At 49.5% G+C, this 14,790-nt stretch overlaps 1 protein-coding gene across 1 annotated transcript in view; it reads left to right on the forward strand.

The window, feature by feature from the left end:
* Positions 1-3,835, forward strand: part of LOC143288285 (phenolphthiocerol/phthiocerol polyketide synthase subunit C-like) — a 76,237-nt gene extending 72,402 nt beyond the window's left edge. Inside the window, exons 36-38 of the mRNA XM_076596632.1 lie at positions 928-1,178; positions 2,019-2,151; positions 3,011-3,835. Of these exons, the coding sequence (XP_076452747.1) occupies positions 928-1,178; positions 2,019-2,151; positions 3,011-3,835 (1,209 nt within the window). The remainder of the gene's footprint in view (positions 1-927; positions 1,179-2,018; positions 2,152-3,010) is intronic.
* The last annotated feature ends 10,955 nt before the right edge of the window (positions 3,836-14,790 follow it).

Raw genomic sequence — 14,790 nt, forward strand, 5'->3', positions numbered from 1 at the left:
GCTGCCTACCTGGGTAGAGCCGAAAGATAGCTGCCATTGGCCGTTCCCAATAGGCTGCCTACCTGGGTAGAGCCGAAAGATAGCTGTCATTGGGCGTTCCCAACAGGCTGCCTACCTGGGTAGAGCCGAAAGATAGCTGTCATTGGCCGTTCCCAACAGGCTGCCTACCTGGGTAGAGCCGAAAGATAGCTGCCATTGGCCGTTCCCAACAGGCTGCCTACCTGGGTAGAGCCGAAAGATAGCTGTCATTGGCCGTTCCCAACAGGCTGCCTACCTGGGTAGAGCCGAAAGATAGCTGTCATTGGCCGTTCCCAACAGGCTGCCTACCTGGGTAGAGCCGAAAGATAGCTGCCATTGGCCGTTCCCAATAGGCTGCCTACCTGGGTAGAGCCGAAAGATAGCTGTCATTGGCCGTTCCCAACAGGCTGCCTACCTGGGTTGTATTGTATGATTGTCGTTTTCGACTTTGACCATCAGAACAGCAGAGGAGCTAACTGCTGTCCCGGTTTTCTGGGCTAGAATCTGATTATAGTGGGGAATAGCTAGAATCTGATTATTGTGGAGCGTGTCTTGCCCAAGTTTCATCCCCACTCTCTCGGCCAAAAGGGTTTTTAGAACAGTCGGCATTGGGGCTGGTTCCTAAAAGCCAACTAGCCCCCCAAGGCTGCAGCACTAAGAGCAAGTGCAAATTTGCCTCCTAGTTTGAGAGTCATATTCCTTCACTAAAGACTAAGCTGTAAATGATATCCCATTGCAGTAGAGAAAACATTGATAATACAGCTCTCACTTTGCTGTTGGCCCAACTGTAAACTTATGTCGATCTGTGATATAAGCTGACTGTTGGGCCACCTACCTGGGTAGAGCCAACTAACAGCTCCCATTGGGCGCTCTCACCAATTAATTATCCGTGTTCTCTATCACACACAGGCCGCGTTTGATCTCCGCTCAGCCTCCATCCTGGTAGCGGATCTCATCAAGTGTCTGGAGTCCTCAGACTCCGCCTCGCTGCCCGTGACCACCAGGGAAGAAGCCCCGGGCACCGTCACGGAGGCCAACAAACTGAACAAGAAGCTGGAGCAGCTGTACCAGGACCGCCAGAAGGAGATCGTTCAGTTCTGGGAGCCCAAGTTGTCCAGCTGCACCATTCAGCCCAGCACCTTAACAATGTTCAGTAGAAGGTGAGAGTGAACGAAGAGTGTGTGGGGGGTATCGGGGTGGGGGGTGGGGGTGGGGGGCAAAGGGGGGATTTGGGGGGCGTGGGGGGCGGCGTGGGCGGAGGTGGACTGGGGGGGGGGGTAGAAACATTTTTATTGTGTTTTTTTTGTTTGTTTAATGCTTTCTTGTTTTAAAGCTGATAATAATAATAATAATAATAATAATAATAATAAAGTAAAATAAAATAAAATAAGATAAAATAAAGATATATAAATGTGTTGTTGTTTTTTTCGAAAAAGAAGAGGATATGTACAAAGATACAAATGTGTTTTCTGGGGGTGGGGGTGAGAGTGCTTATACGATTATGACAAACGACGACTGAGGTGAAGATCGATGCTGATGATGCTGTAGGTGACGACGATGACGAGACAATAATGATGACGATGACGGCGTCTACGACGATGATGATGATTATGATAATGGTTAGGACGGCGACGATGATGATGAGGAGGAGGAGGACGACGACGACGACGAAGAAGAAGAATATAATGACGACGATAACGATAATGATGATGATGACGGTGATGATGATGATAATAATAATTACGATGACGGTGATGTTTAAAGATGATGACGATGAAGATGGTGACGACAACGACGACGACGACGACGATGATGAAGATGATGATGATTACGACGACGACGGTAACGATAATGATGATAATGACGGTGATGATGATGATGATGATGATGATGATGACGATGACAACGGCGATAACAATGATGATGACGATGATGATGCATGACATACACACCACCACCACCACAATAACAATGACAACACCACCCCCACCCCCAAACAGCGACAGCACGCACGGGCAGAGCGAGCTGGGCAGCGTGAAGGTGGTGGTTCCCCAGGGCGTTCTTCTCAGACTGCGCAACTTCATCCTCTTCCACGACGTCACCCTGCTGGGAGTGGTGGGGTCCTGCTACCAGGTCCGTCACGTCACTTCCGTTCTGTCCTTCTTCTCTGCCTATCTGTCTGTGTGTCTGTCTGTCTCTTTTGTTGTTGCTATGGGTAACACAGTGTTATATGCAACGCTACCGACCCACCCTTTTTTTCCCTGTTGTATTGTGTGGCCCAAGGCCGATTTACGTTAAACTTTCTGAGTTCTGAGTTCTCTCTCTCTCTCTCTCTCACTCGGTCTCTGTTTGTCTGTCTGTCTGTCTGTCTCTCTCGCTCTCTCTCATATTTGTTTTCACTATTTCATTCGTTTATTATAATGGTATGTTGTGTAAACTGGAAGTATGTTGATGCATTCACCCATGTCATAAGGACCTCATGGCCAATGACATTAAAGTGTCAAAGCGTCTCTCTCTCTCTCTCTCTCTCTGGTTCTCCTTCTGGTTCTTCTTCTTGTTCTTCTTTCTTTATTTGTTTTCTTCTCTCTCTCTCTCTGTGTGTGTGTGTGTGTGTGTGTGTGTGTGTGTGTGTGTGTGTGTGTGTGTGTGTGTGTCTGTGTGTGTGTGTGTGTGCGAGTTGTGTCGTATTGCGTATATGTCACGCAGGTTTTTATATTCCCCCTCATATCCATTCTCTAAATAGCACTCACCCCCTACCCCTCACCCCCTTCACACAGATTTGAATCATCCCACCTTCATCATTGTGATTCTCTAACAACAACAACAACAACAACAACAAATCTCCACCACCATCGCAACATTTTTTTCTCCCATGCCGTTATCATCGTTTCTCTAATAATACTTTTCCTCCACCCCCGCCCTCTCCCCCCTCTCCCTCCCCCCCCCCCCCCTCCCTCAACCCCCCTCCCCACCCCTCAATTCACGTGAGCAGGTCTTGCTGCACACGCTGACAGGCGAGCGGAGCGTCCCGCTGGTCTTTCCCCTGGATCTGCGCAAGATGGGTCTGGACATCAGTGACCACATGGCCAACTACTGCAACGACATTCCCTTCATCGCACACTTCGGCAGCAACGGCGGCGGCGGCGGCGGCGACGGGGCGGCGACCAGCACCACAACCTTGCAGAATTTCGTGCTGGCCAACGACCGCGACATGATGCGTGACATAAAGCATGGGATCCTGCCATTGTCCATGTTCGAATCCCTGAGCAGCCCTGTCCGGGACGTGTTCAACTCTTGCAGGCACGGCCTCAGCATCGACATCCTCAACCACTCTCTTGTCAACGGGAACGGGTATGTGAACGGGAACGGGAAGGTCTTCGCCAGCAACAACAGCGTCAACGACAACAGCAGGGGTGGAGGGGCTTCTGGTGGTGGTAGTAGAGGTGGTGGTGGTGGTGGTGGCGCCAAGTGCAAGGCCAAGGACGCTCGCAAGCTGCACGTGCTGGAAGGCGCGGCGGTGATGATGCCTCGAGACCTGGAGACCAACCTGGTCATCGAGCATCAGCTGACGCAGGGCGTGCTCAGCCTGACCTTGACCTACAAACGCTCCATCCTCGACAGGGTCAAGGCCGAGGCAATGCTGCGCGCGCTGGTCTTCGCGGTCACGCGCCTGCTGAACCACCCGGATACCAGCCTGCGGAAGATGGTGCGGCTGGGGCTCAAGTTCAAGAGGCGACTGGCCAAAAAGGGCCGAAAGGCGGCCAGGGCTGCTGCTGCTGCTGATGTTACCTTTGCTGCTGCTTTGCGGCACTGCTGAAGTAAAAAAAAAAAATAAAAAAAAGAAAAAAAAAAGCAAGAACCTTGCGTTGTGTGAGGGAGGAAAGCAAAAAACAACGAAATACAACAACAGTCAGATTGCATCAGGTCACACACACAACACACACACACACACACACACACACACACACACACACACACACACGCCTAACTGTGCCAGCGCAATTTCTTGGATTCTCACGACATAACAATGCATGATTTGAATTTGCTCAAAAGACGACTTCCCCATCGAGATACGTAATCCTTAAGTTTGAGGATACTTCAAAGAAGACTGGACTTATTCTATGTAAGCCTTTGACATTTTGTGACGGAATAAGCCTGGTTCTTTCTTTCTGTATTGGAAAGATGGTGTGTATTTGTATGTATTCATATTAGTATCTGTATTACTTTTTTTTTGTCACAACAGATTTCTGTGTGTGAAATTTGGGCTGCTCACTGACAGCACCACCCATATATATATATATATATTTTTTTTTCTGCATGCAATTTTATTTGTTTTCTATGGAAGTGGGTTTTTCTACATAATTTTGCCAGGGACAACCCTTTTGTGGCCGTGGGTTCTTTTACGTGCGCTGAATGCACGCTGTACACGGGACCTCGGTTTATCGTCTCATTCGAATGACTAGCGTCCAGACCACTACTTAAGGTCTAGTGGAGGGGGAGAAAATACTGGCGACTGCCGGTGTGATTCGAACCAGTGCGCTCAGATTCTCACTTTCTAGGCGGACGCGTTACCACTAGGCTGTCACTCCACTCCACTCTTAGGATTGTTAGCTTACTTCTAGCAACTAGTTGACTGATAAAAGTAAGATTTTGAAGGACTGAATCGTTTCCATAATGAGGTGTTTTTTGCTTTTGTTTTGTTTTTAAACCATCGTGGATTGTTTCAAACAAACCTTCCAGTCGCCTTGACAATGGGAGCAGCATTGACAATTTGTGTACTGAAATCTGAGGTTTAAAAGGGTTAAAATGTCATTCTACCCCCTCCCCCCCTCTCTCTCTCTCTGTCTCTGTCTGTCTGTCTGTCTCTGTCTCTGTCTCTGTCTCTCTCTCTCTCTCTCTCTCTCTCTCTCTCTATATATATATATATATATATATATATATATTTCTCTGTGGAGATAAGGAGGAAGCTAAATGCTTATATAAAAAAGTGCCAAAAGCGAAGGCAAGCAAGTTCGCATGGTTTTCGACCATCTCTTCGTAGATGGGAGAAAGTATGGTTCAGATGCACATGACTCGTTGAAAGAAATAAAAGACGGGGATCTGGCCGGCTCCGAGTACATGATTTATTCGGGTGGGACACTTTTAAGATAAAACCCAAAAGAAAAAGCTTGCGCTGGTCTGTTCTATAGTTCGCTGAAGACAGTATTGAGGTCAGGCCATATTGTGCACGTGAACTCAGAGAACGCGGGCTTAGATTTGGGTCAATTCGATGTAAAGTAAACAGAAAATGTGTCAGTCCATGTGAGATTATTCTTAACAAGGAAACGGAAAACGTCCTTTTTTTTTTGTTTTTTGTCAAGGTAAAAGATGATGATGATATTGATGTTGATGGTGGTGGAGGTGGTGATCGTGGCGGTGGTGATGACGATGGTGGTGATGACGATGGCGGTGATGATGATGTTCAGCCTTTTGTAAATACACCTGTTCCATCCTCTGTACATTCAAATGTATTTCCTGCGGATACTTTGAGATCGGTTTCTTTTCTTTTCTGGAATGTTGATGATTTGCTTTCAAAGTTCATATTCAACGATTTTTTTTTTACATATGTTTTGTCCTTTGATTTTGTGTACCTCGTTGAAACATTTGAAGAAGAATTTGAATCTCATTTGTTTCCTGGTTTTACCGTGTATTGCAAATCTGCCGTTAAGTTCACTAGAGAAAGGAGGAAATCAGGAGGTATAATATGTTTAATAAGAAATAAGTTTTGTCCCTTCGTACAAAAATTAGATGTCAGATGTGAAAATATGTGCGCATTTATTATTGATAAGCGTTTATTTGGGAGCCCCAAAATATGTCCTTTATGTTTGCATTTTTATACCGCCAGAAGGTTCCCCTTTTCACATGGACTTTGACTATGATCATGGTATAGCCATACTAGAAGATTGTTCAACAAATTTGTTGTTGGAACTTGATGATGTACATATTATAATTTGTGGAGATTTTAATACTCGAATGGCTAACATTGTTCCTTCACAGCCTATAAGAGATAATCTCGATCTCGGATATTATCATAAAAGTTGCTCGGACTAAAAAGGTTTTTGGGTATTGAAATGAAACGTGTGTGTGTGCATGCGTGCGTGTACGTGTGAGTGTGTGTGCGTGTGTGTACGCGCGTGCGTCTGTGTGTGTCTGTGCGTGCGTGCGTCTGTTTGTGTGTGTGTGTGTGTGTGTTGAGAGAGACAGACAGACAGAGAGAGATTATTCACAAATTCCGAAATGGTGTTTTGATACCGAACAGGCAAAATCACATCAGAGGCATTTTTATATGTTAAAAAAAACAAAAAAAAAACAAAAAAAAAACCAATACGACATGAGGGCAGGACAGAAGGGATGAGGGCTGGACAGAAGGGTGGACAGAAGGGATGAGGTGTGGACAGAAGGGATGAGGAGTGGACAGAAGGGATGAGGTGTGGACAGAAGGGATGAGGAGTGGACAGAAGAGTGGACAGAAGGGATGAGGGCTGGACAGAAGGGATGAGGGCTGGACAGAAGGGATGAGGAGTGGACAGAAGGGAATGGACAGAAGGGATGAGGAGTGGACAGAAGGGATGAGGGCTGGACAGAAGGGATGAGGGCTGGACAGAAGGGATGAGGACTGGGCAGAATGGATGAGGGATGAGGGCTGGACAGAAGGGATGAGGGCTGGACAGAAGGGATGAGGGCTGGACAGAAGGGATGAGGACTGGACAGAAGGGATGAGGAATGGACAGAAGGGATGAGGACTGGGCAGAATGGATGAGGGATGAGGGCTGGACAGAAGGGATGAGGGCTGGACAGAAGGGATGAGGGCTGGACAGAAGGGATGAGGAGTGGACAGAAGGGATGAGGGCTGGACAGAAGGGATGAGGAATGGACAGAAGGGATGAGGGATGAGGGCTGGACAGAAGGGATGAGGGCTGGACAGAAGGGATGAGGGATGAGGGCTGAAGGGATGAGGAGTGGACAGAAGGGATGAGGGCTGGACAGAAGGGATGAGGAGTGGACAGAAGGGATGAGGACTGAACAGAAGGGATGAGGAATGTACAGAAGGGATGGAACAGACTGTGCAGGAGGTCAGTTCATGGTTTTTCTTTCAAACCAATACGTATTATCCAACCGCCCACCGGAGAAAAACAAGGCACGATTCTGACTTCAGAAAACATGTTGAATAATGGAGATACTTTACTACACGCCCACCAGAGATAAACAGAGCACTGTTCTGACTTCAGAAAACATGTTGAATAAGGCAGATACTTTACTACAGAAATCAATACATGCCACAGCACAGTACATATAAACATACATGCATTCATAGGTGTTAACTGAACATTTCAACACACATATATATGATAGTCAGTCGTGTCCGACTATGACCATCAGAACAGCAGAGGAGGCAACTGCTGTTCCGACTATTTGGGCTAGAATGTGATTATAGTGGAGAGTGTCTTGCCCAAGTTTCATCCCCACTCTCTCGGCCAAGAGGGTTTTAGGACAGTCGGCGTTGGGATGGTTCCCAAAGGCCAACTAGCCCACAAGGCTGCAGCACTAAGAGCCAGTGCAATTTTGCCTCCTAGTTTGAGAGTCATAGTCCTTCACAAAAGACTAAGCTGTAAATGATTTCCCATTGACTGGAGAAACCATTGATAATACAGCTCTCACTTTGCTGTTGGCCCAAATGTAAACTTATGTCAATCTGTGATATAAGCCGAGTGTTGGGCCTCAATACATACATACATACATCATTCATTGGTCCTAACGGAACATTTCAATGCCAAAGCACAGTCCACTGCACACATGCATACATTATTCATTAGTCCTAAATGAACATTTCAATAATGATAACACCACCACCACCACCATCACCACCACCACCACCACCACCAACAATAATAATAATAATAATAATGGACATTTATATAGCGCACGTCTCCAGAAACTGCTCAAAGCGTTTTACATTTCGTTCCCCACCCCCCGCCTTTCCACCAATACTCCCCTCCTCCCGCACCCTCACCCACCCACACTCACACACACGGAAGCACTGAAAAACAACAACAACAACAACAAAAACTCACGCAACTGAACATTGGAAACCACCACTCACCTATGATGCCCTCCAGAAAACGCATCCCTGCAACACGCACTCAGCCAAACGAACGCAAGGACACTCACCAGCACCCCGCCACACACATGAACATACATGCATACATCATTTCGTGGTCCTGACTGAACATTTCAATGCCAAATCACAGTACACTGAACATACATACATACACATATAGATACATACATTGGTCCTAACTGAACATTTCAATGCCAAATCACAGTACACTGAACATACATACATACATACACATATAGATACATACATTGGTCCTAACTGAACATTTCAATGCCAAATCGCAGTACACTGAACATACATACATACATACATACACACACACACACATACATACATACATACATACATACATACATTGGTCCTAACTGAACATTTCAATGCCAAATCGCAGTACACTGAACATACATACATACATACACATATAGATACATACATTGGTCCTAACTGAACATTTCAATGCCAAATCACAGTACACTGAACATACATACATACATACATACATACATTAGTCCTAACTGAACATTTCAATGCCAAATCACAGTACACTGAACATACATACATACATACATACATACATACATACATACATTGGTCCTAACTGAACATTTCAATGCCAAATCGCAGTACACTGAACATACCTACATACACATATAGATACATACATTGGTCCTAACTGAAGATTTCAGTGCCAAATCACAGTACACTGAACATACATACATACATACATACATACATACATACATACATACATACATACACTGGTCCTAACTGAACATTTCAATGCCAAAGCACAATACACTTAACATACATACATACACACATACATACATACACTGGTCCTAACTGAACATTTCAATGCCAAAGCACAATACACTTAACATACATACATACACACATACATACATACACTGGTCCTAACTGAACAGTTCAATGCCAAAGCACAGTACACTGAACATAAATACATCACTCAGTGGTCCTAAATAAACATTTCAATCAAGTCAACTTTCCACGTCAGACTCACGCAGCAGGTAACTGAGCGTATATGGAAAAGCATCACAGGGATCAGTAAATGTTTTACAGAAGTCATTTTCATACACAAAATCAGTGCAGACATAAGTATTAACATACATTATCTGTTGAAGGACGCCAGAGACCTTAGGAAATGTATACGCTATTCACAGTATGTCTGATTACATACAACAAGTTTAAGCATTGCATTTTCTTGAATCAGCAGCGTTACAGATGATGTATAGTCATTTGCAAGTACTGACACAAAAGTCATGTATTATCCACAAAGTTCACATCAAGAAAGTAAATGAATCTTTTTTTTTTCTACGACACACTTCCATCCAATGAACCTCTAACCAGCATGGAAACAAATGCGATGAGCATAGTAACTTCCACCTGACGTGTAGGTGAAGTCTGCTGCTTACCATACACACCAGTATCATTGCAGCAAAGTTAATACCAAGGCAATGTGTAGACAACAGCAGACAGGCTTAGAAACTCGAGCCGTGAGGTTTTCTTGTTGTTGTTTTTTTCTGAAGATTGACTCCCAGCGCCTGTTCCATGAGAGGTTATGAAGGGAAGCAACAGAGGTGTCATGTCAATACACACATGAAAACAACGCTGTAGTTAACCCCAGTGCCATGATGAGGAATTTACAAACCAGCATCACCTGCTGTGTGCTGATGACCAATGCTGACAGCCAGCAATGAGGGTGGTGGTGGTGCGGGGGTGGGGGTGGGGGGCTGGGGAGGGACAGACCTCACACAGTTTACAAACCAACACCACTTGCTGTGCTGATGACCAATGCTGACAGCCAGCAATGAGGGGGTGGGGTGTGGGGGTTGGGGGACGGGGGGGGGAGGGGACAGACCTCACACAGTTTACAAACCAACACCACTTGCTGTGCTGATGACCAATGCTGACAGCCAGCAATGAGGGGGTGGGGTGTGGGGGTTGGGGGACGGGGGGGGGGAGGGGACAGACCTCACACAGTTTACAAACCAACACCACTTGCTGTGCTGATGACCAATGCTGACAGCCAGCAATGAGGGGGTGGGGTGTGGGGGTTGGGGGACGGGGGGGGGGGGAGGGGACAGACCTCACACAGTTTACAAACCAACACCACTTGCTGTGCTGATGACCAATGCTGACAGCCAGTAATGAGGGTGGTGGTGGTGCGGGGGTGGGGTTGGGGGGCTGGGGAGGGACAGACCTCACACAGTTTACAAACCAACACCACTTGCTGTGCTGATGACCAATGCTGACAGCCAGCAATGAGGGGGTGGGGTGTGGGGGTTGGGGGACGGGGGGGGGGGGGGGAGGGGACAGACCTCACACAGTTTACAAACCAACACCACTTGCTATGCTGATGACCAATGCTGACAGCCAGCAATGAGGAGGTGGGGTGTGGGGGTTGGGGGAGGGGGGGGGGGCAGACCTCACACAGTTTACAAACCAACACCACTTGCTATGCTGATGACCAATGCTGACAGCCAGCAATGAGGGTGGTGGTGGTGCGGGGGTGGGGGTGGGGGGCTGGGGAGGGACAGACCTCACACAGTTTACAAACCAACACCACTTGCTGTGCTGATGACCAATGCTGACAGCCAGCAATGAGGGTGGTGGTGGTGCGGGGGTGGGGGTGGGGGGCTGGGGAGGGACAGACCTCACACAGTTTACAGACCAACACCACTTGCTATGCTGATGACCAGTGCTGACAGCCAGCAATGAGGGTGTGGGGTGTGGGGGTTGGGGGACGGGGGTGGTGGGTGGGGGGGGATACAGACCTCACACAGTTTACAAACGAACACCACTTGCTGTGCTGATGACCAGTGCTGACAGCCAGCAATGAGGGGGTGGGGGGTGGGGGTTGGGGGACGGGGGGGGGGGGGGGGGAGGGGACAGACCTCACACAGTTTACAAACCAACATCACTTGCTGTGCTGATGACCAATGCTGACAGCCAGCAATGAGGGGGTGGGGTGTGGGGGTTGGGGGAGGGGGGGGGACAGACCTCACACAGTTTACAAACCAGCACCACTTGCTATGCTGATGACCAATGCTGACAGCCAGTAATGAGGGTGGTGGTGGTGCGGGGGTGGGGGTGGGGAGCTGGGGAGGGGCAGACCTCACACAGTTTACAAACCAACACCACTTGCTATGCTGATGACCAGTGCTGACAGCCAGCAATGAGGGGGTGGGGTGTGGGGGCTGGGGAGGGACAGACCTCACACAGTTTACAAACCAACACCACTTGCTGTGCTGATGACCAATGCTGACAGCCAGCAATGAGGGTGGTGGTGGTGCGGGGGTGGGGGTGGGGGGCTGGGGAGGGACAGACTTCACACAGTTTACAAACCAACATCACTTGCTGTGCTGATGACCAATGCTGACAGCCAGCAATGAGGGGGTGGGGTGTGGGGGTTGGGGGAGGGGGGGGGGACAGACCTCACACAGTTTACAAACCAACACCACTTGCTATGCTGATGACCAATGCTGACAGCCAGCAATGAGGGTGGTGGTGGTGCGGGGGTGGGAGTGGGGGGCTGGGGAGGGACAGACCTCACACAGTTTACAAACCAACACCACTTGCTGTGCTGATGACCAGTGCTGACAGCCAGCAATGAGGGGGTGGGGTGTGGGGGTTGGGGGAGGGGGGGACAGACCTCACACAGTTTACAAACCAACACCACTTGCTGTGCTGATGACCAGTGCTGACAGCCAGCAATGAGGTGGTGGGGTGTGGGGGTTGGGGAGGGACAGACCTCACACAGTTTACAAACCAACATCACTTGCTGTGCTGATGACCAATGCTGACAGCCAGTAATGAGGGTGGTGGTGGTGCGGGGGTGGGGTTGGGGGGCTGGGGAGGGACAGACCTCACACAGTTTACAAACCAACACCACTTGCTGTGCTGATGACCAGTGCTGACAGCCAGCAATGAGGGGGTGGGGTGTGGGGGTTGGGGGACGGGGGGGGTGGAGGGGACAGACCTCACACAGTTTACAAACCAACACCACTTGCTGTGCTGATGACCAGTGCTGACAGCCAGCAATGAGGGGGTGGGGTGTGGGGGTTGGGGGACGGGGGGGAGGGGACAGACCTCACACAGTTTACAAACCAACATCACTTGCTGTGCTGATGACCAATGCTGACAGCCAGCAATGAGGGGGTGGGGTGTGGGGGTTGGGGGACGGGGGGGAGGGGACAGACCTCACACAGTTTACAAACCAACATCACTTGCTGTGCTGATGACCAATGCTGACAGCCAGCAATGAGGGGGTGGGGTGTGGGGGTTGGGAGAGGGGGGGGACAGACCTCACACAGTTTACAAACCAACATCACTTGCTGTGCTGATGACCAATGCTGACAGCCAGCAATGAGGGGGTGGGGTGTGGGGGTTGGGGGAGGGGGGGGACAGACCTCACACAGTTTACAAACCAGCACCACTTGCTATGCTGATGACCAATGCTGACAGCCAGCAATGAGGGTGGTGGTGGTGCGGGGGTGGGGGTGGGGGGCTGGGGAGGGACAGACCTCACACAGTTTACAAACCAACACCACTTGCTGTGCTGATGACCAATGCTGACAGCCAGCAATGAGGGGGTGGGGTGTGGGGGGTTGGGGAGGGACAGACCTCACACAGTTTACAAACCAACATCACTTGCTGTGCTGATGACCAATGCTGACAGCCAGCAATGAGGGGGTGGGGTGTGGGGGTTGGGGGACGGGGGGGGGGAGGGGACAGACCTCACACAGTTTACAAACCAACACCACTTGCTGTGCTGATGACCAATGCTGACAGCCAGCAATGAGGGGGTGGGGTGTGCGGGTTGGGGGACGGGGGGGGGGGAGGGGACAGACCTCACACAGTTTACAAACCAACACCACTTGCTGTGCTGATGACCAATGCTGACAGCCAGCAATGAGGGGGTGGGGTGTGGGGGTTGGGGGACGGGGGGGGGGGGGGACAGACCTCACACAGTTTACAAACCAACACCACTTGCTATGCTGATGACCAGTGCTGACAGCCAGCAATGAGGGGGTGGGGTGTGGGGGTTGGGGGACGGGGGGGGGGGGGGGGACAGACCTCACACAGTTTACAAACCAACACCACTTGCTGTGCTGATGACCAGTGCTGACAGCCAGCAATGAGGAGGTGGGTTGTGGGGGTTGGGGGACGGAGGGGGGGAGGGGACAGACCTCACACAGTTTACAAACCAGCATCACCTGCTGTGCTGATGACCAATGCTGACAGCCAGCAATGAGGGCTGTGGTGCGGTGGGGGGGGGGGGGGGGGGGGGGCAGACCTCACACAGTTTACAAACCAACGCCACGACCAGAACTGCAGCACCCAGCTGCAGTCACTGAGAACGGACAGCCACCAGGTGTCTTTGCAGACATTCAACACGATCCCACACAACCTGGAACCAGTTACAATCAAAGGGTTCTTTTCAAAACTATGTAACAATCGACGGATCACCCTGTGATAGCACCCTGCCATGGACACCTAATGGTGTGATGCAGATCTAGATTCTGACCTCCCCTCCCCCCCCTCCCCTCCCCTCCCCTCAACACCCACACACTGACCACTAAAGGGCATGACTGTGACCTGTCCAAATCAAAAACGTCAGCTGTAACTAATCCAACAGTGTAGCTGACGCATTATGATGACTTCACACATACAGTGAGGCTGCTTCTTTGTTGTTGGTTTTCTGTGGCCTTCTGAAACTGCGAAACGAACCCCATATTTTGGGACAGAGGGACAGGGTGCCTGTCCGATTGTGGGTCTATGGGAAACACAGAGAAAAAAAAACGTATGCGTGTGCGTGTGCGCGTGCGTGCGTACGTGCGTGCGTGTGTGTGTGTGTGTGTGCAGGTGTGGCAGTGCCAGCTGGTGACATGTCTGACAGCTGAACACTGTACAAAACCCTCGCAACAAACCACAGCACACAGTCAGCTGCACAGCACGTGTCACCAGATTGACAGCCGGTGTCCCGGGTGTCTGGCACAACGCTCACTGTTTCCAATGTCTGTTCCCTTCATACACAGTAGGAATATGTCTGTGCACCACAGACAGCAGGGATATGTCTGTACAGCACAAACAACAGGAATATGTCTGTACAGCACACATAGCAGGGATGTCTGTACACGGACAGCAGGGATATGTCTGTACATCACAGACAGCAGGGATATGTCTGTACACGGACTGCAGGGATATGTCAGTACAGCATAGTCATCACCGACCTGTGATTTTTGCTACAATGTCACGAAGTCTGAGCGCCTCAGACTCGGATCTCTGATCTTTGCCATAGTCAGGGTCACAGAGGTCAGAGAACTCCAAGAGGTTCTTCAAGGGCACTGGTATGGGGAGCAGATCCAGGTGTGGACGGCGTCTTTTGTCGCTGTAGTGGAAGCGGTGTGAGATCATCAGACGACAAGAGGATAGCAGAGTGCGGGGAGTGCTGACCACCTCCCTCATCAACGCTGTCTGCCTCTCTATGATGGAGGGCAGTCTGTTATAGCTCTGCAGGAGATAGTCTGCATCTGATCTGTGGGTCATGACCAACAAATGTCTTATTTTCATGACCCTTCCATACAGTTCCC

This window comes from Babylonia areolata, chromosome 12 (genome assembly GCF_041734735.1).
Source record: "Babylonia areolata isolate BAREFJ2019XMU chromosome 12, ASM4173473v1, whole genome shotgun sequence".
Lineage (NCBI taxonomy): Eukaryota > Metazoa > Mollusca > Gastropoda > Neogastropoda > Buccinidae > Babylonia > Babylonia areolata.